Genomic DNA, 23,790 nt, shown 5'->3' on the forward strand with positions numbered 1-23,790 from the left:
GTTTAAAAACTGTCAAAACCATCCTTCTACTAATTGTTCAAAGGAGAGAGACAAAGGAGACAGTTGCACAAAGTACTGCGGAGCTCCAGTATGTGTTAAGCTCTTCCACATGCTCCTGTTTAGCCCATTGACTTTGGCGAGACAGCACACAGCTTTTACCAAACCGCCTCCAACACTGCAATTTAGCTCCAGAGGAGAGGATTATATCAATTCACCTTCTGAGATTAACTGATGTAACCTTTTTTTGCTGGGAATAATCTTTTAGACATTAAAGCCTTTCTTGGAGTTGGAAAACATGTCCAGAAGACCGTTTTGGCAAAAAGTTTGGCGTCGGCTAATCTCACTGGAAGCAGCCGGGCAGCTTCAGGGAAAAAAGATAAATTGTCTTCTTTGTTTTCATGCAACGAGCTGATGCAATCATTGGACAGCTGAGTTGGGACCATGGTGCACGACTGCACGTCAGTTATAATAGTGTATAAGGGTGTGTAGTGTAATGCACCACACATGTATTGTGGCCACCGCTATGGAGAGAGAGTTACGACAATCCCATAAATGAAGAATATTCATATAATATTCAGTATTTAATCATATATTGCCAAAACGTATTGATTAGACTTTGTTAATCTGGAATTAGTTTAGACACCTAAACCAATATAAACTCTCTTTCTCGCTGATCAACCTCTGGTCTGACGCCTGAGTGCAAGCGGTCAGAGATAACAAGAACAAGAAGAATCAGAGTGTTCCAACTCTGTTAATGAGCGTCCATATTTATGGCATGTCATTGGAGGGAAAGATGTCCCCAAAAAATGTAATAGTGAAAATATCAGATCTACAAGCTCACATTGTGACATGTTGTGAGCTTGTTATTCTCGCTATTCGTCTTAATATCTTAATATGAATGTATGTAATACCATGGATTTAAGAGGTTAACCCCAAACGTTCTTGTTCAGAAAGAAGAGAAGCAACTGTGTGAAATTACAGAACAAAATAAATAAATAAAGAGGGAAAATGTATTTTTCACGGCCGACCTCATGCAGACTTCTAAATAAAACGCTCATTAAGAACGTGTAACGGAGGCCTACTGTACTCGTTAAAACGCTCCCTGTGAGATCCCTCCACGCCAGGAAGACAGAGAAGCTCAGTGAACGATGGCCGGCCGTGAGACCAAAACACAGCAGGGTTGAAAGGCTCACATTAATAATTTGCAGGACAAATGATTTCCCTATAGCGAGGAGGGTGTGAGAGAGAGAGGGAGAGAGGGAGAGAGAGAAGGGGAAGCTTGATGGGCGTCTGCCATTTTCTTCTTTTCCTTCTTTTGGATGTGGTTTTCCTGCTCGTGAAGAGTCGAGGAGTGAGGAATGCTAGTGTGGAATGAACCAACGCTCTGGCCAACTGGCAGCAGGCACCGAGCATCTCGTAGACCACATCCATCACGCAGGAGATTTGTCATGTTAACCCACAGGTTGAGAACCACTGATTTAGGAGACCTCTGGTTCCTGGGCCCTCCCTCTTACCCTTGATAGGAGAGGTGATACCTGTGCCTCGCCACCCCCGCCCTCTCTCCCTGCGGTACACACTGGCTATTATGGATGGGACGATGTGAACATTTCATATCACGATTATTGTGAGAAAAGAAATGGCGAATTACGATATTATCGCGATAATCAAAATCCATTATCCTGGGGTGGAACATATGCCAAAAAATAGCAGATCTACAAGCTATTGCGACGCGTTGTAAGCTTGTAAATCGGCTATTTTTTGGCAAAGACATTTGACTGAGAGTGAAAAAAATCAAACCTTGGTTCGAAGTGAAGCGGTGAATTCTTATTCTATGTGATCTAAAGCTATAACATCTGTGTTTAGATCTATACATTCTGTGTTCTAGATCTATACTTTCTATGTGCTTTAGTTCTATATTTTTATGAATTCTGAATGAATGATTGATTTTGTCTGGAGGGCCAAATTGTCATGTGAAGCTTGACCAATCCTCAATTGCAATTCTGCATGCACGGGACAGACAAAACCAACCAATCACAGCGCAGAGATGCACGGGACAGGTACGGCAGTCTTGGAAGCGGCTTTCACCACTTCAAAAAAGAGTATGTATGTTATAAGTACCTTTTACCAATAGAGGATTTAAGTGGTGCCGGATATGCAGCTCTGCAAATAAAAGGTGAATTGATCCCAGTGCATGATGGAGGACAATATCACGATAAACGAAATCTCCACGATACGATTATCGTGAGTGTTTTTTATCACGATAAACGATAATATCGTGTATCGTCCCATCCCTACTGGCTATCAATGCACAATCGGCCCTGAGCTTTTTGAGCAGTGGTAGACCGCTCCATAGCATGGCCGTGTGTGTATCCGTCCGTGTATGTATCCGTGTGTGTATGTAGCCTGAACTACCACTCAGTGACCAGAGAGGGTGCTGTTGAGTCTAGTCTGAGCATCAACTGCAATACTCTCTCTCTCTCTCACACACAGCGCACACACACACACACGCACACACACACACACACACGCACACACACACAGTACGACCACCGCTCAGTTCACACAGGTGTGATTTTTTTCTGCCACACTTGACAGAAGCCTGGCCCTGGACACAGAGGAGCTAACCCACCCAAATGGAACCTCTGCTTCTCCTACAGTACGTTTCTCCAGCCTGGGCTTTACAAACGGAGACAGGGGTTGTATTTCAGGACAATGCTAACAGTCTCGGGGAACTTAAAGACTTCAGCACTTGTGCACGACCGCGCTTCAAGACATCCCCTCCACTCATACAGTAAAAGGAACAGCATAATCAAAAACTCTGTTTCTGTCTGCCTGTGTCCCTTTTATGCCCATACGTGGAGATCTCTGTATATGTGTCCATGTCCATTTTATGCCCATATATGGAGATCCCTGATGTCATCAGTATACTGTATGCTCATATATGGGCATACCCATATAGTCATACAGTACAGTACATCATCGTTTTGAAGCATGAAGCCCAAGTTCTGCACGAGTCTAATTTCAAGTGTGTAAAAATTGACTTTCAGAGTTAAATTAGGCTAACACTCCAGATTGTAGTGCATCATAGTGTATGGTAGTAGAGGGTATCGTCCCGATTCCCATACTCATTAGGCTGCAACTTCTTGTCCCTGAGGCAGTGAGTCAATAAATATTATGTTCTGTTTATTGTAACGCTAACTGTGGTTGACAAAACCGTATTGCGCTGAGTCACTTTGTGCTATACCAGTAGCGAGAAGAGAGGCTCCTCAACTTGGGAACACACAATGATAAATCATGGGCTGATGTATGCTACAAAGGTACAAACTACACTTCTATTTGTTGCAGCGCTGCAGTGTACAGTAGCTTTCTGGCTCTCTGCGCTTCTTCAACATCAAAGGATGACTCACTTCAGCAAAGGACTCGGTTTTAAAGCATGCCCTTTTCAGGGTTTCCCCCCCATTCCTCTGCACAGCATCTGTCTTCTACTGGGCCTCGTGCCAGCAGGTAAAGAGGGGTCCACAGTGAAACGGGCTCAGTGTGAGGTCTGAATTTAATGGCTCATTAAAGACCCACAATAAAGGGACTGCAGCATCGCTCAGGAGCCGCAGACACGATAGGAAAATGGTTCAGCATTGTCAAAATTAAAAGAAATGGGAGAGGGGGGCTTAATGTGTTCGACAACCATGTCTTTGACCAACTCTCTTTAGAAGTTTACATTTTTTAGATGGTTCCATTATCATTTTGAACTGTATTTTACTTCAAGAGTGCGGCAAAGAATAGACGGCAAATCTATTTGTGCTTCTGATCCCTGAAGGCGATGGCTCGCGACAAAAATAACACTTAATCTGAATCTATCTATACTCCTCAGTCACTGTTTGCCCAGCTGCTAGCTCTGGGAAGCACCAGGCAATCTTCCTCCTCTAATATTTAAACTTCAAATGGTGGAACTGAGGGATGTCACTGCCCAAAGTCTGTCTGAACTAAGCCATATTTCATATTCCTTATCTTCCCAAATAGGTTACATATGGCATACCGTAGACTTATATTAACAAGGGACTAAATGCCCACATTCACTTGGTTTCTGATCTTGCAGTATGACTTTATTAGTGATAAGCGGCTTATCTCTGCTTGGCTCCAGCCCAGGAATGGATAATGTTCCCACAGATAGAAGGGAATGGGGATGAATCCAGGGGATTATCTGCTGTTAACAATGCCAAAAAAGTATTAATTATATGAATTATTCTTTACAAAATGCACCTGTGCTGCTACCAAATCAAAATAATTGAAGAAACTAAGATACCGACTATGAATCCAAACAAGACGTGAGCAAAAACAATCATTTTCATAGGGAAGGGGGCTATTTGGAAGCTCAACAGACATCAGCCTCCGCTCATGTCAACTATAAAGATCCCTTAATAATCTCATAAGTCATTCACAATCACGTCAAAACAAGAGCACGATGATTAGCAATGTCTAATCTGGGTTTAAGGTGAAGGGCAGAAACAGACTCCGGGAGAGAGAGGCTTTCAGCGTCTTTACAAGGCATGACTGATACATTTCAAAGGCCAGGGCGAATGGCCCATACATCCTTTTCCAAGAATAATTATTGCCTAAAGAACACCGGGAGAGATTAAAAGGCCTTCCAACAATCCTGCACTGGGAAACTGGAGAAACGACGATCCATCTTAAGGGCAGCCTCTTTTCCGCCTATACAAGGAAGTCTTAAGAAAGGCTTAGCGTGAGAAAGAGAGAGGCGGAGGGAAGAAAGTTGTATTTATATATTTATATCTATATAACACACACACGCACGCATGCACGCACGCACACACTACTGTGTGTATACAGTATAGATATACATACTACAGTACCTGTGTTTGTGTGTGTGTGTATGAATGAATGAATGAATTATTTTATTTAAGTGTCATGCCACCTTGTGGCCCATCCCTCATGGGATTATATGACACCTTTTCAAACAAGGTTACAATATTCGTAAGTATTCCTTTTTTCTTTTTTTACATACATCAGTTACCGGTATACAACAAAGATACCAGAGGGGGGAAAAAAGTTAAGCAAAACAGAACAGAACATATGGTACATAACCCCTACTGGTTGTACAATGCTTTTTTGGAGCGGTGCTAGCACAAGCTCCCTGTACGTCGTTTTGTGTGTCCAGGCTAGTCTGAGAAATTGTCTTAGTCAGTCTGAGAAATTGTCTTAGTCAGAACGGGATCTAGCTGCGCATGCGCGACTCACACACACGCACACACACACACACACACACACCACGTTTGCGGCACACACACACACACACACAGCACGAGCTCCCAGTGCACAGCTTTCAGCTTTTGTCCCGTTTCGTTCAGTTCGAACAGGATCTACGCATGCGCGCGCCACGCACGCGCGCGCGCGCGCACGCACACACACACACACACACACACACACACACACACACACACACACACACACACACACACACACACACACACACACACACACACACACACACACACACACACACACACACACACACACACACACCACGTCGCGATAAAAACAAAGGTTAACGGCAGCGAGAGGGAGACGGGGGGAGAGGAGGGAGAGAGAGAGAGAGAGAGAATCGTATTTCAGAGAGAGAGAGAGAGAGAGAGAGAGAGAGAGAGAGAGCTGCAAGCTCACAACGCCTCGCGCAAGACGCACATCGAGGTGTTGTCTGCGTGAAGATCAGCTGTTGTGTGTGTGTGTGTAGTCCGTTAATAACAACTAACAAGCATGGTATGTTGGCGTATCTTGAGTCGACCCCCTCTGCTGTCTGCGTCTGCCCGTGATAGCCGTTAGAGTGGAGGCTCACGAAGCATGCAGCCACCGTAGCGAGCCACGGGCAATCAAGAATTGACACATGTCAATATATAAATAGGTGAATATATTTATATATTTTATATATTTACCTGGAACTGCTCAAATTCACCGCTCCACTTCGAACCGAGGTTTGATTTTTCTTAAGTCCCAAGCTTTCTCAAAATAGTTTGCCAGTGTGTGTGTATATACAGAGAGTGTGTGTGTGTGTGTGTGTGTGTGTGCGTGCGTGCGTGCGTGTGTGTGTGTGTGCCTGCATGCGTGCCTGTGTACAGCATACATAGGCAATTTATACTGTATATGTGGAGAGAGAGACAGACAGACAGAGAGAGAGAGAGAGAGAGAGAGAGAGAGAGAGAGAGAGAGAGAGAGAGAGAGAGAGACAGAGAGACAGAGAGAGAGAGAGAGAGAGAGAGAGAGAGAGAGAGAGAGAAAGCGAGGGGCACAGCGATAGAGAAAGAGACGGATAGGCCTACAGAGTACAGCAGAAGAAATGCACAGACAAGAGCAATACAGAAGGAAATGTACTGCAATGTGCTGTAAGCGCGAATGTAACATTGTTATCAGTGGGACGGTGAGGAGAATCCCTCCCCAGGTAGCAGCTAATGCAGGTTAAAGTTGACCACCGCCCAAAGAGAGCAAACATTGACACAAGCGTCTGAAGAGACCCAGTACACTGTAGGACTCTAGAAGGTCAGAGGAAGAGCAGCAGGGTTCCAGTCAAGTGTGAAAGTATTAGTTTTAATTTATCACTAGTAAGACGCCTCAGGGCGACGTTTAGGGCGAAGTCGCGCCAATTCTTGGCCATCTGGCCAGTGAAGTATATTGGACCAGTTGCACCAGACCCCTGCATGATAGTCAACAATGTGATTTCAGAACATGCCCATATATGGGCATTACCAAATATGGGCATTCCCAGATACAGTATGTGCTTAATATTGATGACATCGGGACAGGGATCTCCATATATGGGCATAAAAGGGACATCAAGCCAGAGCGTGATGTCAGAGCGGCAAACCCATTCTGTTAAGAGTGGTTCCCCTGACATCACAGTGACATCAGAGCATGATGTCAGAGCGACAAACCCACAGAACCACAGACAAACCCATAGAACCACAGACAAACCCACAGAACCACAATGTCAGGCGTGACAGACAGAGATACACAGACAAGCTGTGACCGTTTTCATAGTAAACTTGCGACCTACGACCGGTCGCAACAAGCACAAAGCAGTAAAGATCATCTCCTCTCCATTGTAAAACATTGTGAAACTTCTCAGAAATAGCCTGGGCCCATCATGTACTTAATGAATACAGGCTGTAGTGTACACTGCTGTCATTCAGCAAACAATAGCACATCTACAAGTTCACAAAGGGTTGCAACACAACACGTTATTTCCCTCCCATGGCGTGTCAGGCTTAAATGGAAACGACACTTTGGCAGAGCTTTGGGTTTTGTAGTTACCTTGCCATGATGTAACCGTCTACAAATGTTGGCGTGATTTCTTCACTGGTTTCTTCATTGATAAGAAACTGATATTGCAATAATAATCTCCTCCTCATTGATTTACATCGCAGGCAGAGTCAAACAGGTCTCAGAGTCACTTTTAAGCATTTAACAATTACCTGTGCTATACAGTATGCTGGTTATCTACATATGACAGCTGCTTAAAAGTTGGCACTCTGTGGTTGAGGAAATCTGAACTAAACAAGCCACACGTGCCCTTGCATATGACCCTGAGTTGCTAGAATGGACCAGTTGCGGAGAGGCCAATCAGAAGAAAGATGGTTATATACTCTATGTAAGTGTGTAACCCTGTATATCATGGCTATGACATAACGTAGTACTGAAAACGGAAGAATGAGCTCAGTCAATATATAAATAAAGATTGTATTAGAAGAAATAAGACATTGCGGGGAAAGCTGGTCTTTATGCTAAACCAGTCATTCAAGTCAAGTCTTTTCTCAGGTTTTATATAAGGTATGGCCAGCCCATATACTAATGGTGATTTTTTATATTTTTAATTAATGTTACCTGACCACTTCTTTATATTTATCTATCTGTCCTGACGTTTGACAGGGCAATAGAGGCACAGATGTGTAAGAAACTGTACTGTTTTGAATGACAGTCCATATGCTGGGGTCTGGGTCACCTAAAAGAGGCCATGGGAGAGAGCGAGAGAGGGAGAGAGCGAGAGAGAGAGAGGGAGAGAGCGAGAGAGAGAGAGAGAGAGAGGTGGAGAGGAGAATCATATCTCTGGTCCAGCCATAGGATGGGGCCTCTCTTGCACAGTATAAATAAACAGAATGTGATAGCCTTGTAAATAGCTCTGCTTTCCACCACACCGTCTTAAATAGCCATTCTGTTTTTGTTATGGCAGTCTGCGAGAGTTATGCATGCTTAAGTCTACTGTATGGCCTGACGTGTACTGCACACAGTACTTCAAACCGGGAAAGCGTCTGTGTCATTTTAGATTTTAACCACTTTAGCCATTGTTTTATACTTTGGCTGTTCAAAAATATCTACAAGCTCATAGCGCGTCACGAAATATGAGCTTTTAAAATCGTGAAAAGTTGTGCAAATCTTTGAATATATATATATTTTTGAAAGCCAAATCCTTGCTTCTGGGGGTCCCTGGAACAAAATGTTTTCAGATGGGGGTCGGCGGCCAAACGCATCATTTTTGGAATCCTTGACATGGATATGTTTGAGCACCACTGATAAAGCAACATACGATTTTTTCTGAAAACTGTTCCGATTCTATAAGACATTATAGAATCGGCCTCAGGTCTTACAGCTCATCCGTACTGCCCGCGACGTGAGCGATGGCCACGCAATGTCCCGTGAAATACTGTCCGCATATGGAGCGTCGGCCATTGCGTTGCGACGTAGCCTGAACCAATCAAATAAATAAATAATAATATAAAGTGTTTGGGGGGCGGGACATGGCCATTTACCTCTATGGACGTTGCCACGAAACCTCGCTCAAATAGAGGCCCTGCGAGCGAAAACAGGAGGGGTGGACGACGTCGCGGCACGATGCGCTGTCGCTCGTCGTAGGTCAGGACGTCCTCATTGAAACACATGTATTTTAATGAGATTTCATTGTTTGCGTCGCAGCGCTCGCGTCGCTTCGCGGGCAGTGCGGATGAGCTGTCAATGGGTTAACCTCTGCCGTGTAGTTACTGTAAAACAGCTGGTAAAGGTTTCTAGAGCACATGTTAGTATTATACTGTAGTTATACATTTCTACCGGTTTACTGTATATTAACACTTATATTATTATATGTTGTGACGTGTTGTTCTTTGTATATTTCAGTAATTTGTCATATCTGCTGTGTATAATTACGAAGCCTAAAAGGCAAACAGAAATACAATGTGTATTCATTATTTTCCAATGTTCATTAGCAAAAACACATTTAAATCGCAATTATTTGAGTGACAATTAATCGTGAACTTAAAAATGTGCAATCGTGTCAGGCCTAGTCTGTGTGTGTGTGTGTGTGTGTGTGTGTGTGTGTGTGTGTGTGTGTGTGTGTGTGTGTGTGTGTGTGTGTTTGTGCGCGTGCATGCGTGTGTGTGTGTGTGTGTGTGTGTGTGTGTGTGTGTGTGTGAATGTGCGTGCGGTGCGCAACGCATGCATGTGTGTAGGTGACTGTCTGTGTGATGATCACTCATTAGCCTTCCATTCAGAGAGGTGAGGTGTACAAATCTTTACTGTTCTCCCCAGCGAGACAAGGTCAGAGGTCAGGGCTAGACTCCAGACAGGCTCTCACCCAGTTCCCTCTCTGCCTCTTTGTAAATGGTAAATGGTGCATTTATATAGCGCCTTTATCCAAGGTGCTCTAAAATGATGATTGTGCATTACATTGACAAATTCACACACACATTCATACACCGATGGCGTAGGAAACCATGCAAGGCACCAACCTGCTCACCGGGAGCAATTAGGGTTTCAGTGTCTTGCTCAAGGACACTTCGACACTAACTCTGGAGGAGCCCGGGATCGAACTGGGAACCTTTCGGTTCCCAATTTCTCTTTCTTTGTCATGTTCATCTATTATTAGGATGTGTTATTATGTGTTTATAAAGAGAGAGAGAGAGAGAAAAGAGAAAGAGAGAGAGAGAGAGAGAGAGAGAGAGAGAGAGAGAGAGAGAGAGATGCTCACAGTGCTTGGAGACCATTTTGGCAGCGACTAGACTTCAGTGTTGTGGAGATAGAGAGCAGCTGGTCTGCTGTTTACAGGAGTGTCTCTGGAGTAGAGGAGATATTATGGGCCATGTGAGAATAGGTGGCAATTACCACTGACACTGTATATCTGTCTAAGCTGCTCTGCTGCGTTGGATCAGGGCCTGAACAGTACGTCTCTGCCTCTTTGTATTGCATACACGTAGGGATGGGACGATATGAACATTTCATATCACGATTATTGTCACCAAAGAAATTGCGATTTACGATATTATCGAAACATAGGTTTTTTTTTAAAAACCTTAGAAGGATTTGAAATATTCAAAGATTTTCATGATTTTTCAAAAATAGCAGATCTACAAGCTTGCAGCGCGGCACTCGGTGCCGCGCTGTGAGCTTGTATATCTGCTATTTTTCAATAGTTAAAGCACAGGGGCCCCACAGTGAATCCTTGTACCCAGGGCCCAGAATCAAAATCCACTATCCTGGGGCGGAACATTTGCCAAAACAAATAGCAGATCTACAAGCTCACAACGCGTCGCAACATGGCAAAAGACATTTGATAGAGAGTGAAAATCAAGTACATCAAGTACGCATATTATAAGTATGTTTTACCAATAGAGGGTTTAAATGTTACCGGATCAGTACCTCAGCAAATAAAATGTGAATTGATCCCAGTGCATGATGGAGAGGACGATATCACGATAAATTAAATCTCCACGATACGATCATTGCTGGTGTTTTTTATCACGATAAACGATAATATCACTTATCGCCCCATCCCTACAGTACATACAAGTCTCATCACCTCCACAGTGGCCCTTATCTCTTTGACTTCATCTACTACTGTAAGCTGGCTATAGATTGCAGGTTTTAGCTTCAAAGACACTTTTGTTCAGGGCCTGTATAGACCGCCAGTATAGGTACATGCTTTCAAGTGCACAGCTGAGAAAAAAAAGGAGAGAAAAAAAAAAAACTATTGTCATGCAGTGTGTACCAGGGGCAGGTCAGGTGGAGGTCAAGCTTTGTTCCGCTGGCAAAGAAGCGAACAGCATAAACAGTGACACGGGATCGCTGCCAGGGTCAGTCCCTTCTGAAGGTTTCTCAGGAAGAGGTGGAATCCGCGTGTCGGGATTTAGCGGGTGCACTAGCAAGGCATTTCACTACCGGTGGCGGGGCCGGGCTAAAAATATTGTTGTGGCATCAAATAAATACAATCACTTCTGCAGGAGCTTAGCTCTAAATAAGCCAGCGTTGAACAGCTAATCTGAGCAGAGAGAGGGCCAAACATAAAGACACAGAGAGAGAGAGAGAGAGAGAGAGAGAGAGAGAGAGCGAGAGAGAGCGAGAGAGAGAGAGAAATAGTGAGGGCAAGAGAGAAGTTATAAACATAAGCTCTTATTCCAGTCTCAACAAAAAAATCTGGCAAGACCAGGTGTGCTGGCAAAGGGTCTGCAATTAAATACAAAGAAAAAAAAAGAAGGAAAAAAAAGGAAAGGAAAAAAAAGAGAAACACAGGAAAGAGATCTTTCACAGCATCCAAGGAATGACTACAAGAGTCTTCTAGTCTGCAGCGTTCGGGACAAGATCTCATTATTTCTACACGGTCGCATCTGTAGATGGAAGGAAGGGGACATCTATGGACACTCAGCACTCTTAAGTCTCAATACTCTTGAATGGTCAGCTTTTAATGTTCTAAAACCTCAGTGTTCGCCCGGTATATTCTTGAATTCTCTGGGCACACACTTCACTGCCGACTTCTAGTCTTTCTCTCTTCTCTCTCTCTCTCTCCCTCTCATGCCTTCCAGTTCCAAGTCCTCCTTTCGCCTCCTCCTCCTCCCTAGAAGAACTGACACACTGCTCTGGTGTAACGAACCCGCTGAACCTAGCCAGAGCCCTCTTGGATAACAACAATACTACGACGCGAGGGCAGACAGACTGTTAGAGGAGGAAAAAGGGGAGGATATCCCTGTTTGTCAGCACTATGTTCCGGCTAGTTGGGTCTCTGGCTGGGTTGATTGAGGCAATAGACATGTGCACCCCACTTTATTCCAAAAAAGGTCTTTTTGGACCGGCGTATATAGTCGGCTGGATTTACAAAGATAATATTATTTGAGCCTGTGCGTCATGAAAAAAAAAAAAAAGAGAAATAGCCAGAGAGGATGCGGTAACCGGTCGGATTTTCGGCGTGTGTGAAGAAATTCCTGTGTCTCTGCGAGCGTTCCACACTTCCACACGCACCCTCTGAAAGAAAAAGAAGAAGAAGAAGAAAACAGTCCCTGGACACCGGCGAGATCTCCCGACGAGCCTGCCGCTTCTGGCTGGTGCAACATGAAGCACAAGTAGAGAGGCAAGACATACTATACAACAGGGGTCTTCAACAGGGGGTCCGGGATAGGGGTCCCCAGAGTTACTACAGGTGGTCCTCCAAATCTTTGAGTGATAGGAACTTTTTTTTCTCCTTTTTTATATTAACCACTTGAACCCTAGCGTCCATATTCTGAGAACTTTAGCCAAAAATAGCGGATCTACAAGCTCACAACGCCTCGCAGCGCGAGGCATTGTGAGCTTGTAGTCTTTTTGGCAAAGAGCTTTGGTGTAGAGGTGAAAAATAGCAGACTGAGTACAGAGTGAAAGGTCAAGTTTATTAAGTATTAACAGTTCAAGTGGTTAAATATCTGAAAACACAAATTGACATGAATCCAAAAATACACTGATGATTGTGCTGTCAAACAATGACGCTATACAGTATGTAATCTACGAACAGGTTGTGGGGGTCCCTGCTTCATCTCTCTCTCAACTAAGGGGTCCTTGGCCTGAAAACGCTGAAGACCCCTCGCTGTGCAACAAGTAGAGAGGCAACACAGACTGTGTTGCCTCTCTGTAGAGAGAGCGAGAGAAGGAGACAACACATACTGTCAAGTCAAGAGGTAGAAGAGACAAGTAGAGAGGCAACAGGGGTGGGAGATGTTGTGTCACCCTGTTGTAATCTCTCCTCTTTCTGACAGCTACTGTCGCTCACTATCCCCAAAGCCCCCCGCAGCCCACCTCTTCCCAGCAGCACTCCTGAACCTGGACTCCAGGTGTCCTGCTCACTGCTCAGGGACAATTCACAGGGGCCTCACAAGGGGTAGGAAAGTGGGACTGTGTTACTAGGGCCCAAGGTGGTGGAGGGGCCTTAATTATTTCATACTTTAGCTATTGAAAAATAGCAGATATAAAGCGCTGCTGCAAGTTTTGAAAAGTCGTGGAAAATGTGTGCAAATCTTTGAATATATGTATTTTTTAAGCGAACATTTGTAACTCAAATTTTGCTTCTGGGGGGGTCCCTGGAACTCAACATTTTGAGATGGGGGTCCGTGTCTAAATACATACCATTTTGGGGGTCCTTCACATGAAAAGGTTTGAGCTCCACTGACATCGAAACATAGGTTTAAAAAAAAAAACCTTAGAAGGATTTGAAATATTCAAAGATTTTCATGATTTTTTAAAAATAGCAGATCTACAAGCTCGCAGCGCGGCACTCGGTGCCGCGCTGTGAGCTTGTATATCTGCTATTTTTCAATAGTTAAAGCACAGGGGCCCCACAGTGAATCCTTGTATCCAGGGCCCAGAATTTGGTGCGACACCCCTGACAATTCACACAATAGACAGAGCGGACTGGGCTACTGTTCTGATTCCCACATGGCCTCTCCACCCACTCAGCTTGGGCTATGGCTGCCTCAGGCAGCTGTGAGGAAGGGAAACTGGGAATGGGAGTTCATAGCAGCAGATGTGATTATTACAGTGGGTGACTCAAACAGGGGATGTTACGTTGTACAGTATGCTTCGGTGGCGGGTGGGTAACAAATAGGGAGGGTGCTATTTAAGACATCCGTTGCGAGGGGGTTCCCCCGGAAGATAAGAACAAATAGATGGAGGGGGCACCCACCCGCCACCGAAGCATACTGTACAACGTAACATCCCCTGTTTGAGTCACCCACTGTAATAATCACATCTGCTGCTATGAACTCCCGGTTACACATCTCCATTCAGAAACATTGCCATTCAGAAGATTGACTTCCATTATTCTAAATGGAGGTAACCCTAACCTCAGTGGGGGTATTTCTGAATGGGGATGTTTCTAAGTGGGGGTGTTTCTGAATGGAGGTCTGCCCCCAAAAAAAACAGAAAGTGGGGGAAGAGCAAAGAGATGAACCTTCTAAAAGAGTCATTACTCATCAGTGGCCCTCTCCAAAAACGGGTGGCGCTCAGGCTTCACCCGCAGGACCCACAGTGCTTGACATGTTTCCCTGGCTCTCTTCAAGAGTCAGGACACTGCAAAACCACAGGGGTGCGAGTTTAGACAGACAACTATGCAGTTGGCCCCCGCAGCAGCACAGACAGTAGAACCAGATACCGCTGGGCTGACCGTAAAAGACTACCATTAGTCAAGCAAGGTCATACCGTTGGAGCTTAATGACCTTAACAGTTTACAGTGCGGGTGTCACCGAATATCTTCAAACCTTGGCGCTTGTGGACGCAGGGCCAAGGAGGAGACAGTCGGACGGGCCGCGCGTTTACTTGGTGAAGCCGGTGGCTTTGGGAACAAAGGAGCCTAGTGTATAGAGCAGTGGTCTCCAAACTTTTTTCTGGCCAAGGACTCCCTAGCTGAGAGAGAGAGAGATGAAGCAGAGACCCCCACTACATATTGTATAAAATATTGTCGCAGATTAAACTTTTTCATAGATTTCAAAGACAACACTATCATTGTGTAGTGTTGTGTTGAATTCCTGTTAATGTGTATATTCCGTCAGTTAACCACCCAAAAAAAAAAGAAACATCTTTGCTGAAAATAGCCAATCTACTGTGAGGTGTTGCGAGCTTGTAGATCTGCTATTTTCGGCTAACGTTCTCCTCAGAAATGGGATGGTAGGGTTCAAGTGGTTAATGTCAAAAAACAAAGTTACTATCACACAAAGATATGGCGGGCGGCGCCCTGTAGTAACTCTGAGGACCCCTAAGGGTCCCGGACCCCTTGTTGAAGAACCCTGCTATCCAATCGGCTTCCAATGAATCCATTGGCCTCACTTCATTTCTTCCTCCCTCCCTTTCTTGGGTAACTGAAGTAAAAACAAGCATGGCGCATAAATTCCCTTCCGGAGGCAGCAGGGCACAGTGAGGTTTCTCTTTGCCTCTCAGGACAGTAGCTTGTAATATATAGGCAAATATATTTTGTCTGCATGCAAGTAGCATGTATGTGTAATGTGTCAAATTGTGCCTTTTAACATAGTGGGAATCCTTCCACGTCAAACCAAAAGATACCTCAAAGCTGATGAGCTAGCCATCACTGGGGCAATGATTGACAATGACTGTTTCTTGCTTCAAACAACGTCACTGCACCGTATTATGTCACTGTAGTATGTGTTTTTAGCCCAACCCTACCCTCACCTGCCCCTGTATATACTTACTTACTTACTGTTTAGACTCTTTTTTTTTGTTCTCTCATTTTTCTTTTCTTTACATATCTACTGCATAGTACTGTGTTCTATTCGTCTGTCATTCAATGTTATATGAGATACTTAAATGGTTTCCTGTGGAAATAAGCTTAGTCTTTTCATGGATCTCCTTTTAGTAGACCTTGTACCAGTGAACTGTACCGTCATGAAACTGTACCTTTTCCTATGCAAACTTCTAATAAAGTCTTCAATCAATCAATCAATTGTATAAGTTTATTCAAGCTTATCCTCGAAAGATTCCATAAACCAATATGTTTTGCAGGTTGGTCGACAAAACAGACTCAATTTGTCTAATCTTGTGAAGACCCATTATGGGGTTTCTCAGAGGTCAGCCAATGAAGCCCATTCTTCACAGTGAGCCTTCTCTGGCACAAATACAGTAGAAAGACACATCCCCTGCTTATCTCTTTGTCCCGCAGGGGAAGAGCCTTATTTGCTCTGAACGCCAACGTGCTTTACCCATGGATTTGTAGGGATGGGACGATATGAAAATGTCAAATCACGATTATTGTGACAAAAGAAATCGTGAAAAATAAAAAATTTTGAATGACAAAAACAAAAATCATAATAAAAATCAATTATCTTGGGGCGGAACATTTGCCAAAAAATAGCTGATCTACAAGCTCACAACGTGTCCCATCGCGACGCGTTGTGAGATTGTAGATCGGCTATTTTTTGGCAAAGACATTTGATAGAGAGTGAAAAAAATACTTTATGAAGTACGTATATTATAAGTACCTTTTACCAATTATAGAGGGTTTAAGTGGTACCGGATATGCAGCTCTGCAAATAAAAGGTGAATTGATCCCGGACGATATCACGATAAATTAAATCTCCACGATACGATTATCGTGACTGTTTTTTTATCCCGTTAAACGATAATATTGCTTATCGTCCCATCCCTATGGATTTGTTCCCCTCGCTGTGACAGTTCCAAAGGTTACCAGAACCAGAGGCTCGCTGTCGTAAAGCTCCCCAACGCTCAGCTGCACTGTTTGACCCTAGCAGCTGAACCATAGTGGCAGCCATTACTGTAACATTAACCTGTCTCCTATGATTTATGGCTTGAACTGGAATGATGGGGAGGGACTCTTCGTCACAGTTTAGCCCTAAAACCACACATGAATCGAGAGGGACTCGCATTATGTCCACGCCGCTTGCGGGAGCAGTGCCATTGATATCTCACTGTAATCGCTCATCCCAACGCTGACACAGACAAAATGCTTCCTGGAGTCATTAGTCTTCTTGCAGCCTTTCACTGAAATCTGTAGGACGGCGGAATTCCAGGCCAGGAATTTAACGATGCCTTGTGCAATATGTTTGGTCGTCAACATGGTCTGAAAATAATATTCACTGTATGAGGGGGTTCATTGACATATCACTATGTACCAGTATGTGCACGTGACCGCTGTTTGAATCTAAAGCTCCTCCAGGGACTTTTGGGTCGGGGAATTCAAGAACATACCCAAAACCGAGGTTTTAGATCAATAAACTGCTGGCAGATCTGTTGAAACACCTTGACGCCCCCCTCCCCAGCCCAGATTGTCCAATGCAAAGTGGTTGCTAGGTTTGTCTCACTTTCACTGCCTCCATCCTACTCCTCCTGTTCCACATATCCCGCTGACAGGTGCTGCCCCAGCCCGTGCGATTATGTCCAGCTACCTACCGCTACTTGTTTTTTTTTGTGAATTAATGCCCCACTTGATCATACTACAGCATCACGCAAAATTATCAAAAGTAGCAGATCTACAAGAGCAAGGCAATGCGTTTTGAGCTTGTAGATCTACTACCTTTGCTATTTTTGAATTTGAAGTAACAGTTTTGGACAAATTAGTTCTCTAGTACCCGACAGAGACGTTGAAAATACTCAATATTTGCCAGCCCGTGTTGACCCTATACAGGTCCTAGTCCCACAATCTGTCAGTGTTGGATTTTCCCCATATGACTGACATTGTAGACGCAAAAGCCATGTTTGTTGCACAGACTCCATCAGTCATCAAGCTGCTAGCTGCATTCCAAATAAAAATACTTATCGCCGGATAATCTCTATAGGTGTATTATCTGAAATTACCTTGCATATCATTTATTCTGCAGATCTTTTTCAAATCTTTTCTGCAAGATAATGAGAAACGTAAACGTTTTTCACACGCCTTCCTGCTTGCTTGTGCATACATACTTCGATCGATCCGATTAGGACTCATTGACCTGTAGATTATTCCAATATTTTTTCATCCTATCAGATGACATGTTCCTCTGCTGCCGTGGTGGATGGTAGAATAGCTCCCAGAAAGATATAAATCCCCTCTGGAAATTGAGAGCAGCTTTCGAGGACACAGATCTGGTAGCAATTACTCTCGCCTGAGCAACGCATTAAAAAAAAAAACCTTCGAGATTTTACAACAAGCATACGTAGAGAACACAGCCCATAAATGTATTCATTAACGTTTTAAATATCATTCGTCGATATTGGAGTCGCCCTTGCCCTGCTTGCCAACATTTCATGGACACTTGCGATGTAATTTCGGAACGTTTCCGTCAACGCGTTGCCCCACATTCAGTTGAAAAACAGAGATTTATTTCAGGTCTGCATTCCCTCCGATTAGACTTGACAAGCGAGGGGGGGCTTTTTTTTGCCATGTCTGATGCGATTGCACATTTTCCAGCCGTCTACTGTAGTGACAGGGAAAACAAACCAACAGCTAACCGCAGCAGGAGTTAGTGGCGTTTCAACTGCATTTTATTAAAATGCTGGGAGAAAGTCTACCTATCAACGCTGATGGATGGCGATAATGAGAGTGTACTGGCTAGATACAAGTAATCCATAACAACACAGCGGGGCGGCTCTGTTTGAAAACGCCCCCTGCGGAAAACACCTCCATATTCACTGTGCTAATGTGGATTTCTGCCTAGGTGGGGGCAGGGGGGTGGCAAACAGAATGCCTGTATGATTATTCACAGATGAGCCCTCAGACCAGCCTGGAGCTGGAGTTTGAAAGAAAATAACACGGTGACGCCTCTCCCAATAAACCGTAAGGAGGTGTGAAGCAAAACCACATTGGTGGGGAATGACACTTTAAAACGGGATTTTTCCCAAACCCTCTCAAACCATACCAACGCAGACATGGATGTCACTGGGAGTCTTGGTGGTGCGTGTAATGCTTGTTGGTAGGGCTGTCACAGTTATTACATAATCGTCTAATGATTAGACGATTGCAAAACGATTGCAAAAATGATCGCAATTATTTGACATAATCGCAAGTATTTGACATAATCGCAATTATTTTGTGATAATCGTCATAATCGTTTACATGTTGATTTTTTTATATATATGTTCAAACATTAAAAAAATAGTGGAAATAGCAGATCTACAAGATCGCGACGCGTTGTGAGCTTGTAGATCGGCTATTTCCACTATCAATGTTCTTTTTAAAGTGTTAAGTTGTCAAATATGTCCTGTCCTGTCCTTCATTTCTTTGTATATTTAGGTTATGTGTCATATCTGCCATGTGCAACTTCAAAGCCTACAAGCCAAACCGAAATGTAATTGTCAACGACAAAAACAAAATTAAATCATTAATCGCAATTATTTGAGTGACAATTAATCGTCATGTAAAATGTCATAATCGTGACAGCCCTATACTTGTTGGTGATACTCACTGCTGCTGGATGTACTGAGGCCGGACCAACGTGGGGGGTTGCTTCACCGTCAGCCTCATCTGTGCCATGTTGCTGACCGGAACAGGGACAGGGGCATAACCCTGTGGTGGAACCTGCTGGGGTATCGGCCGCTGGGGTATCACGTTGTGTCCGTTGGTGTGTCCGTTGGTGTGACCGTTGGTGTGTCCGTTGGTGTGTCCGTTGGTGTGACCGTTGGTGTGACCGTTGGTGTGACCGTTCCCCGGCAGTGCTGGAAAAGGGGAGGCGGGCACCGTCTTCTGTTCGCACGTCTTGCCTTTGGAACCAGGCTTGCAGATGCAGAGATGGGGCCTGAGGCACATTCCTCCGTTCTGGCAGTGGGGTATGCAGTTGGCTGCAAGCACAGAGAGTAAAAGACAGTGAGTGAAAGAGATAGTGGTTGCGGACAGAGCGCGCACTCTCACAGAAACAGATGCACACATGTAAGATTATTGTCGTTGTCGGGTGGAAACCTTGTATGTCCAAAACCGTTTGTTTCGTATTTATCATTTTTAAAATGATTCAAACTAGTGAAAACAGCTGATCTACAAGCACACAACGCCTCGCACCGCGAGGCGTTGTATGCTTGTAGATCAGCTGTTTTCACTACTTTTATGCGATGGCCTTATCGTATGATGAAGCAGTGCTTTACTTTGCGAAAAGATTTACACATTTGAAACTTGGAGATACAAGGTTTCTGCCCGACAGTGACGATATAGACAGACTTTACAAACATGAGCAGTTTAACTACAAGTACAGTAGATACACATGTGGTGCTCCATATACCCACAGACACACAAACACATGCACAAAGTTCCTATGCTGAATTCCATAAATATGATGTAATCTCGGGGGTCCCTCTGGTAGCTATTGTTTAGTTTATTTCTCAGTGAAAATTGGTTGTGGGCAAAAACCTATACAGAACATCCTTGACAAAATCAATATGTGTAAAGTAAAGTAAAGTCAACAGACACATTCATGCAAGCTTATCCATCCACACACAGCAATGCATCTAGCCATAGAGTTCCCTCGTTCAGGAAATGGTCCTGCAATCAATTAAGGACTCTTTGGTGGGCTAGGACTACAGAGTGTGTGTGCGTGCGTGTGCGTGCACTCGCTCATGTACGCATGTGTTGTACTGTATGCGAGTGTGTTTCCTTACGTTGTGCAGGAGGCTGGCAGTTAGCCTGTAATTACAGTTAAGCTCCATTCTCACAAGGGAGAAGATAACGGCTGCCATTTTTCAATGACAACTCGTGCCATGTGGCTAGTGGCCCAAGCAATGTTGCTTAGTGGCCCAGAGACATGTCATAGTTAAAGCCATGCTGTGTGACATTCATAGGAGTAGTCTGTTTTAGCAGCACGGTCTGTTCCTTGTCTATACATATCATTAAGCTAGATAGCATTTTTAAGTTTTAGAAAAGTATTTTTTAATGTAGGTGCGTGGTCTAGACTGGTCTACCTATGTTATTGTTTTTCTAGATTGATATTCCTATGCATTTGTTGTATTGCTATTGATGTACTGACATATTATCTTGCTTATATTGATGTATTACCTGCTTATTGTAAGTCGCTTTGGATTAAAATTCAAAGTTCTAGGTAGCGCCATGTAACATTTTGGAAAAGCAACAGTGAGTAAATCAGAAGCTGGAACACAAAAATACATAAATAAATACATCTCTGGTACATTTACCGTTCCCATGTCATTTTGGAACGAGTGTTGTGGGCCGACACTCGCAAATAATGATTTTTAATAGTGTTTAGCGTTTTCACAAACACATTTAATTAAGGTGGAATGGTCATTGTGCAAGTCTTTGCACTTAAATGGTGCCCCACATGTGCAGTGTACAGTGTGTGTGAAGCAGGGGTGTCACACCAAATTATGGGCCCTGGGTACAAGGATTCACTCACATTTTGTGCTTTAACTTTTGAAAAATAGCAGATAATGTTTCTATGTCTGTGGTGCTCAAGCTTTTTCATGTGAAGGACCCCCAAAATGGTATGTATTTGGCCACGGACCCCCATCTCAACATATTTAGTTCCAGGGACCCCCCAGAAGCAAAATTTGAGTTACAAATGTTCGCTTAAAAAATACATATATTCAAAGATTTGCACACATTTTCACGACTTTTCAAAAATAGCAGATCTACAATCTCTGCACTCTCTGCCGCGCTGTGAGCTTATATATCTGCTATTTTTCAATAGCTAAAGTATAGTTAAGGCCCTTCCACCTTGGGCCCTAGTACAGTAACTCAGTCCCACTTTTCCCCCCATTGTGACGCCCCTGGCGTGAAGTTAGGCTGGCGGAAATGGTTTGGTAAGAAGAGGCCTGTCCCTCCCTCAATCCTCAAGGGTCCCTGAGGGTGTGTCCCCCTCTGTGCCTCACTCAACTTGTTACCTAATTAGTGGCTTTTGGATTTGTGAAAGTGATTAATGAAAGAGAAACTAAAAAGCACGTCAGGCATCTGCCTCAGAGTTAGCACTGTGGAGAGGATGAAGAAAAAAAAGAATACTTTGCTCTGCTGTGTGTCAAACCTTCTCACTGCTCAAAGCATGGGGTCCTAATGAGCACATGCAGGGTAACAAGCATCCCCCTCCACCCACCTCTTACTATGGGCATCACTGAGGGGCAATTACTTAAAAGATGACATCACTCCTGTCTTTTTTCCCCTTGACGCAGTCTTATGTTTAGGTTTTGAAATATAACCACGCTACGATTTTCCACTCGGGGCACACACAGCCTTTTCTTTTCTTTTTTTGCTTTCTTTTCCAACTAGCGTAAATAGTTTTCATTTTACACCCCCCTGCACTTAAGTGGGACTAGAACTGAGGCTACCATATGTTTTTTTTTTTAGAATAGCTCCACCTCTCTCACTCGCTACACAAGAGTGCTGTTCTTTGACGAAAGGTGACGAAATAACTGATGCCGATTTTACCATTTAACCGGCGACGGGAAATAAATCAGTTAAAGTGACATCCTTTCTCTCTGACGAAAGTATACAGTGGCTGCTGATCACTGAGGTTTACTACGAGTTGGCGAGAGTTCCAAATAGATGTGTGTGTGCGCGTGTGGGGGGTGCATGCACCATACATGTTTGTGTGCTTGCATTCATGTGGTAGCAGGCTAAGGTGAGAAACATAAACTGAGAGGCATGTATGCATACAATGACTTTCTTTGTGTCACTGCCTTGATGGCAGATCTGTGAAACCCCACGTGAATGTAGCAAATTGCACAGCCTAAATGGGTACGAGCAACAGACAGCCTCTTTAGCCTTGCATATGGCCAAGGCAGATGTTCAATGAATTTAGAAATAGGCGGCTAGGGAAGGATATGACATGAATATATAGGATATTACATTAGGCTTTACCTGATCGCCCCCCCCTCCCCTCGGCCCTCAGTCCAGCTTAGTTGTGTGATAAGGCACCTGTCTGTGGCAATCCCATGGGCCTCTCTGTTCCCCTGGGCAGCAGATGGCCTTATCAATCCACTGGCCTGCCGTGACTTTCTATAAACCCTGGCAGATTACATATCCTGCGCGTTCACAATACTATACTGGAAGCGCTTTGTTCCCCGGCTGTGATGTGAATAGATTGGACTGATGTTCAACGCTGATAGTTTGCCATTTATGCAGCAGTGACAGTGAACTGAATGTTATGGTCTGTCATTTAGAAACACCATTAAGACATGATGTAAACCATGCAGAATATTACAATGATACTGCACGTTTGTTTTAATAAAATGGGGCAGAGGATGCTATCAAATGGCTAATGACTGGACTCATTAGGATACATATTCAAATTGGCTTGAGGCCTGGCCCGCCGGCGGGCGAGCAAGAGGGTTCCGACTCAGGCATAACCATAAACAAAACCCGATATGCCCATACTGTATAGGCATATATGGTCATGACTCAAGTACTTATATGGGACCGAATGACTTCAAACTCGGCTCGCACATTGTTGGCAAGTACTCGAGGGAAGTACGGTGCCCGCCGCCTCGTGAGTTGTTTGGATATGCGGTTGCCAATCCGACCAATATGCCCATAAATGAGGCAATATAAAGGGTATAGCGTCCCGAACCGCTCTCTAAATATAAACATAATATATGTTCCCTCCTGTCAAATTAGGTCTTGTTATGGCAATGTTTGACAAGAAGGAAGAAAGGACTGTTTGCCTGACGTCTTTTTCCCCTCTCTCCTTTTTTTCCCCCCTCATTTCGTGGGATGGCCAAAGAACACCTGGCGACGTGCTGACTCAAGCAGTTTGGGCCTCAATGCCCGGTGGCCAGGCCCATTAGAACTCATTATTGTGTCCATCAGTAGAGTTCACACAGGAGTGCTCTGTGGTGATTGCAGTTGCTGTACGTAGAATGGGAAAGCACGGTGAACGCTCAGCAAAGCGGCACACAGGGCACCGGGGGAGCCCAGTCAATTAAGACATTCCTGTTTGCTGGGTATTTTAGACTGATAACGTGTATGCTCATCCCACTTTAACTAACTTTAAATAACTTCTCAAACAGCAGGAGGTGCCGTCCATGTTTCCCCCCCGGCAAGAGCTGAACTGCTGCTGGTGGAGAGCT

General features: G+C 44.2%; 1 protein-coding gene across 2 annotated transcripts in view; it reads right to left on the minus strand.

Moving 5' to 3' along the window:
* The window catches only part of ltbp1 (latent transforming growth factor beta binding protein 1), a 193,250-nt gene that overhangs the window by 160,805 nt on the left and 8,655 nt on the right, over positions 1-23,790 (minus strand). For both annotated transcript variants that reach the window (XM_080741091.1, XM_080741090.1), the window contains exon 3: positions 19,197-19,569. In XM_080741091.1, coding sequence (XP_080597217.1) covers positions 19,197-19,569 — 373 coding nt within the window. The remainder of the gene's footprint in view (positions 1-19,196; positions 19,570-23,790) is intronic.

This window comes from Nannobrachium achirus (assembly GCF_963921795.1).
Source record: "Nannobrachium achirus genome assembly, chromosome: 13".
Classification (NCBI taxonomy): domain Eukaryota; kingdom Metazoa; phylum Chordata; class Actinopteri; order Myctophiformes; family Myctophidae; genus Nannobrachium; species Nannobrachium achirus.